General features: G+C 43.0%; 2 protein-coding genes across 2 annotated transcripts in view; one reads left to right on the top strand and one right to left on the bottom strand.

Annotated features, from left to right (window-relative positions):
* On the top strand, window positions 1,528–3,725 carry LOC110270012. The gene is made up of 3 exons (XM_021118331.1): window positions 1,528–2,294; window positions 2,961–3,251; window positions 3,357–3,725. Exons 1-2 carry the CDS (start codon window positions 1,585–1,587, stop codon window positions 3,244–3,246), a joined length of 996 nt encoding a protein of 331 aa, XP_020973990.1. The 5' UTR covers window positions 1,528–1,584; the 3' UTR covers window positions 3,247–3,251; window positions 3,357–3,725.
* The window catches only part of LOC107629933, a 6,590-nt gene continuing 4,428 nt past the window's right edge, over window positions 4,193–6,354 (bottom strand). Inside the window, exons 4-8 of the mRNA XM_021118332.1 lie at window positions 5,911–6,003; window positions 5,685–5,819; window positions 5,470–5,591; window positions 4,725–4,794; window positions 4,193–4,607 (exon numbers count right to left, since the gene is read on the bottom strand). Coding sequence (XP_020973991.1) covers window positions 4,488–4,607; window positions 4,725–4,794; window positions 5,470–5,591; window positions 5,685–5,819; window positions 5,911–6,003 — 540 coding nt within the window. The 3' untranslated portion in view covers window positions 4,193–4,487. The remainder of the gene's footprint in view (window positions 4,608–4,724; window positions 4,795–5,469; window positions 5,592–5,684; window positions 5,820–5,910; window positions 6,004–6,354) is intronic.

Raw genomic sequence — 6,354 nt, 5'->3', positions numbered from 1 at the left:
AACCTCGAATGCAGTGCGGGCGGCACTAGCGGGGAAAATAGTGAAGGTGGTGCCGATGATGGTAATGGGTCGGGTGATGCAGATGATGTGGCAGAGGGTTGTCTCCGCCGGCCAGTCGATGCGAAGGACTTCTTGGGAAAAGAGTTTGCAACTGAGGAGGATGCTTACGCTGCCTACAAGGAATTCGCTAAATTAAGGGGTTTCGGAGTTCGGAAGGGAGATGTAGCTCGTGTAAATGGGGTGTTGCTTAGGAGAGACTTTTTCTATCATCGACAAGGTACAAGACATCCTAAGCACTACGACCGTCTTGAGCGAGTAAGGGAGGAGAGGTTGGAGAGTCGGACGGACTGTAAGGCAAAGTTGAAGATTTACTATGATATACAGCATAGCGTGTGGAGGGTCAGAACCATCGTGGACGAACACAACCATGAGCTTGCCCCAGCAGTGTTTGCACGTCTCCTTCCTAGTCATCGGAGGATGAGTGAGGGTGGCAAGGCACATGTGGATAGTTTGAAGTAGTTTGGGATCGCCACGTCGAAAATAATGGCTTACATGGCGGGGCAATCTGGTGGGTATGGCATGCTTCGATTTACAAAATGGGATGTGTATAATTATGTTCACTGGCAAAGGGTCGTGCAAAAACTCAACGACGACGCTGCGGCGACTATCAGTTATTTAGAGGGAAAGGCAAATGCTGACATGAGGACCATGGCCCGATACACACGAACCCCGGACAATTGTTTGGGTAGCCTATTTTGGGCTGACGGTGAGATGATGATGGATTATCAGCTATTTGGTGACGTCTTGGCTTTTGATTCAACGTACCGATCTAACAAGTACAAGAAACCACTGGTGGTTTTCTCTGGGTTAAATCACCACAAACAGACATCTATATTTGGGTTCGCGTTGTTGGAGGATGAGGAGATTCGCACTTATAGGTGGGTGTTGCTAAACCTGCTCGATGTAATGGGGCAGAAGAAGCCGTGTGTAGTGGTGACCGACGGGGACAAGGCGATGCGTACTGCAATTGCGGAGGTGATGCCGACGGTGACACATAGACTATGTGGTTGGCACTTGGAGAAGAATTGCGTCCAACGAGTGAAAGAAGCAGAATTTTGCAAGGTGTTTAGGAAAGCCATTTATGCAAACTTTGAAATCAGTGAGTTTGATGAGTACTGGAAGGCATCCGTGGAGTCGCTTGGCCTAGATGATAACAATTGGGTTAAGTGCACGTATGAATGCAGAGAAAGTTGGGCAATGGCGTACCTTAGGGAAACCTTTTGTGCGGGTTACAGGACGACCTCAAGATGTGAAGGGATCAATGCTTTCATTAAGGGCTTCCTTAAATCGACCGACAGCATTTTGGAACTTATGCATAGTTTAGATTGGGTTGTAAAGGACTATCGTAATAATGAAGTAACAGCCTAATTCTACTCCACGTACTATAGTCCGGTGCTGACCACTGGCCTTGATTCGATCGAGCGGTTTGCATCGAAGTTGTATACAAGAGCAGTGTTTAGAGAAGTGAAGAAACAAATTAAGGGTGTGGCTACGCTATTGTTTCGGGGTAAGGACAGCATCGGCATGACAACTGTGTACACATTCTCGCGAATGGGAAAACCAAACAAAACACACAAGGTATTGATTGACCCGAACGAGGAAAAAATAGAGTGTGAGTGTTCTATGTGGAACAGTGAAGGGATTCCCTGTAGTCATATCTTCTGTGCGATGAAATACGAGGGTTTGGAAGAAATACCGCCCGGTCTTATTTTGAGAAGATGGTGCAAGGAAGCAAAGGATCGTAGATCGACCCCGGTTGATAGTAAAGACGGCCCTGAAGGCCATTTGCTTCGATATGGTGCCTTATGTGGGGCAATGAGCTTAGTTGCACAACTTGGGGCTGAAGATGCTGCAGAGTTTGTTGTGGCTAGGGATCGGATGAGATTGCCAGTCTCACCGAAGCGCTTCAGCGGAGAAGGCTTCACAGGGTTGGGAGCAAACTCAGTCTATCACCGTTGGCCGGGATCAAGGACCCCGTGGTATCAAAGACAAAGGGGGCACCCAGGAAGGGAAAGGAGTCCGAACCGGCTAGTCAGGGTGACAGGGTGCCGAAGAGATGATGTTGTACCAACTGTGAGGTTGCGGGTCACACGAAGAGGACTTGCACGTGGCACCGGGGAGAGGGTGCTGCAGGGTTTGATGGTGCAGGCAGTCCAAGTTACGTGGAGCATGGTTCACATTATTCAGCTGCCCCTTACGCAACGCCACAGACCCGTCATTGTCACACAAACGAGGTAAGTAAGCAGTTTCATGTAGATTCGAAACAAATGGGTTATGTTGTTTGGTTACTTGCCGGAATGTGACGCCACAAAACAAAGGATTGATTGCACCCCTAAAAATAATAGTTGATACGATATGGCTATGTCAGTTGGAGTAGTACAACTCTCCGATACAATTTGGATTGCTTTTTAACTGCCTACAAATATTGTGTGATTTTGGTAGAAGAGAATTCAACGAAGTTGGTAAAGTTTTTGGTATAGTGTTGTTGCTTTTTGTTATAAAAGTCTGGTGTTACCTCTTGCTGACCTTAGCAAGCCTTTTGTAACTCATATAGCAGCTATGTTTGCATTATAATGTTTGAGTCGTGTTGATTGGCAGATCCTTCAATGTTACAGTTAGGTAGATAAAATAGGTGTCATTGTGAAAAAAAAACCTTGTCTGTATCTATATTGATAAGCGTCTTGACATTAAGCTACCTTGAGTGTGCATTTTATAGTAGGCTAGGCCAAAATAACTTGTTACGTATCATATTTCTTAAGAATCTATGAAATTGATGAATTGATGAATTGATGAAAATATCATTTACAAATTTATTGTTAGAACAATCATTTGGCCGTGCATAAGATGACCTAAAATCATTGAGAATTGATCATTTTTGTGAAAATTTTTTGCTTCATCAGGAGGGACTACAACCGGATAACGGGAACCCTGGTGACACTCCCCCGGCGCAACCAGATGGGACGACTCCGTCTATCGCTCACGGGTGTAGCAGTCCATTTTGCCGCAACCCCGTCGGTGTTGGGGGTGCGAGGGCTAACTTCTTCCTCGGTGGGCAACACATCGAGCAATTTTACACGACAAAAAGTTGCTCCGGGCACATTGCTCAGCCATCCACACAGGCTGCCAACCCCAGCTTCGGGAACCTCAATGCGTGGACAAATAAGGATTTGTTTGAGAGGTGGTTGAGGCAGGTACAATTGGGAGAACCCTCTTTCAATACTGCTTATTTTGTGCTTTTATTCTCCTGCCATGTGGTTATAATTGTTTGATAGCGAACTCTTTTTGGCCTTACATAGACTGCCGTAGGTAGAATGGCCGGCACCCGAAAACCTGGAAGTGTCCCCAAGCAATGAGGGTGACGATTGCTGCCAATGAAGCACTAGTTTCAGTGTCGCTATGTGTTAGGATTCAACCCCCCAGGAGCAACTTGTATTCTATTTCTTTCAATAATTTTTTACGGGAGAAATTTCAGTTATGTGCATGTGTGTCGTGCTCATGTCAAGTTTGTATCTTGTCTTATGTATACTGCGGTCGAATATCTTCTTCCTTCATGAGTTCGATGAGTATTTGGAAAAACTAAGGAAATATGATAGCTGTGTATTTGACTGGCAACATGTAAACATGTATCACATACAAAACATGCATTAGTAGTTTGATTGAAAGAATTTTGGCTTGTTTTACTTTTAACTTTCTTGGTGAATTAGTTGTCTCATTTTTTTCTTTCCAGATGCCCATGAACCATAGGACCATGTGTAGCGGGCCAACATTTACTAATACTAGCCCACATTATTAAGAGAAAGTGCATAATGCATGTCGATCATGACCAAACGAGATACAAGAAATTATATAGCTGAACTGCAGGTAAAACGTGGAAGTAGGGATAGTGGTGAATGAAGTGCGGTTTTAATGTGTCATGCGCCGCCTATCCCAACTAATGTGTCATGGAAGGTGGTTGCTGGGGTTTCTTTATTCGTGGTAGGTGTATCCGATCCAAGGCCTCAACATGTTTCCCTAACAAGTGATAAGTCATGATGCTGCTAACATGTATTGCGTTCAGAATTGGTGGAAAAAAAAAATTGGTTGCCTTTTAATGTGCAAGGATGATGAAGATGAAGCTTTTAGGCACGGATCATTTTCATGCAAACTCCTGCTTATCATTTCTAATTAAAACAGCCCTTTCGGTATACAATACATTATTTCATACAAGCCCAAAAAATTTGAAGTCTATGCAACAAGTTTACTATGTACACATATTAACAAGAGGGTGGCAGTGATGTTTCACACTTTAGAAACAAAAAACAAATTCGAGACGTCATCTCAACTTTGTCCCGAAACATTGAGGGCTGGAGCAAAAAATTAAGGACCCTGATTGGCGCCACTGCAAAATTAGTAACCACTGGTCGGATCCAAAGACAGTTTTCAATCAGCTAGGTTGACTTCATCTCCCAGTGTGCAAATGCCTTTGCGACTACCTCCTGTGCGATTTCGTTGTGTGATTTCAGCACTAAATCCGCAGCTAACCGCATTCGCGTCGCACTATTCACATGCTGAAACAAATGGATAAACATGCAGCTCAAAATTGTTACCAACCAAAAATATTTTACTAGTAAAATTCACGCAAGGTACCATAAAAAAGTTTCACTAAATCACACACGTCAGCATACCTGTACTCCATAATCTTTCCATAAGTGTTCTCGAATCATCCATTGGGCCACCCATACGCCACAGTCCATGCTGTTTAGGCACACAGTTAATTATCGGAATTTTGGCATTAATGAAAGTAACTATGCAATAAATGACAGGAAACAATACAATACACATCATTGTACATGCAAGAAAATGAGAGATCACTATCACGTTGATTATCACATTCATTCACAGTAATCTGCATTCTCAAGACCGCTCCTCGTAGACCATTAGATTACAAACAAAAAAATTAAACTTATATCTGCTAAGTAAATTGTTACACAGTGTAGACACACTAGTGCATTACATGCAAATGCATCTGAGTAAATTTTGCAACTGGGTAAACACTCATCCAAGAGAATAAAGACGTTAGGTTGGTGAATCAAGATCTTGAATTTCAAACTTTAGGACTCTGAATGAAAATTTTCCCTCAGTAACTTAATTCCAGATTTCATAACAAGAGAATAGTTGTCAGCGGTATTAAAATTTACACCATTTTCCTGTTTGATTATTATAAGCTAATCTCCGATCAATCAGAAATTGCATAGGTGTTGAAAGATCAGATGCCACTTTTCTCACGTGCGAGTAATCAGCAAGGTTAACCAAAACCATGCAAAGTTTGTCACATTTGGTTGTAGTCTTTAGTATTTTCCATTATAGGATGGTAACATGTACAAGAGATTGGACTAGGAACACATGATATATAAAATGCCATCTACTTACGAGTTCCCCTTTTGTTGAGGGACATCTGGCTCTTCGAAATCAAATGCCGAAAACCTAGGACGCAGCGCCCCCTCGCCCGACAACCATGGCTTTCCTAACGTGAGTCCCTCGAGATACAGCGCCTACAAAAAACAGGTATACTTCATAATCATACTCATGCGCATGAAACATCAGATTGCAAGACGTCACATTTTAACAGCCAAATGGTTGCTTACCACTCGCATCATCCCTGTTTTCCTTGCATCAGCTTGATGCGGGTCTCGAAGTGAGTCAAGATAGATCAACTTCTTCCTTGGAACATCAATAATCATTAGGTACCAGTGCCGGTCACACCACATCGGCTGATAAATCTACAGATACCTCGCAGCCAACATCAGCCACGCAATAAAGTTATCCATCAATGTGATCAACATAAAAGAAAATATAGACCTGTGTACGTACCCTCGTGACACGATCCACCTTGCTCCGCATGTACTTATTATGGAGGGATGTCATGTTCCCGAACGTCATGGAACGATCGTCGATTGCAGCTTGCTAACAATTACAAACACGCACATCGTTAGAGAATTTGGTATTCAAGGGGCGGGTCAAATCCATAAATAATTTATCGACAAGAAACCTCTACTAATCGTTAAATCGACCTAAAAAAGATGAACAACGCACTGAAATCACGAAAGTTAGCCCTCGGAATGCACAAGTGGAATCACTATTCATCGAAACTCCTAACGAAACGTACAGATATCGTATGTCAAATGCATCTCTCGGGACTCGGGAGTCACTTCTTAATACTGATGCTGCATATAGTCAGATTAATGTGCTATAACTCAGACTTGCTGATTTATATGGTAGTGTCTCTAATTTCGAGTTGGAAACATTTTCTGTCAG

This window comes from Arachis ipaensis, chromosome B03 (assembly GCF_000816755.2).
Source record: "Arachis ipaensis cultivar K30076 chromosome B03, Araip1.1, whole genome shotgun sequence".
Classification (NCBI taxonomy): domain Eukaryota; kingdom Viridiplantae; phylum Streptophyta; class Magnoliopsida; order Fabales; family Fabaceae; genus Arachis; species Arachis ipaensis.
The sequence above is the reverse complement of the archived record's forward strand: the minus strand, read 5'-3'. Positions and strand labels throughout refer to the sequence as shown.

Bases quoted from the DNA above. Each gene is read 5' to 3' on its own strand.
- LOC110270012 (XM_021118331.1), top strand. From the start codon at position 1,585: ATGACAACTGTGTACACATTCTCGCGAATGGGAAAACCAAACAAAACA. The intron at 2,295-2,960 runs GTAAGTAAGCAG...TTGCTTCATCAG, and splicing joins GTCATTGTCACACAAACGAG to GAGGGACTACAACCGGATAA.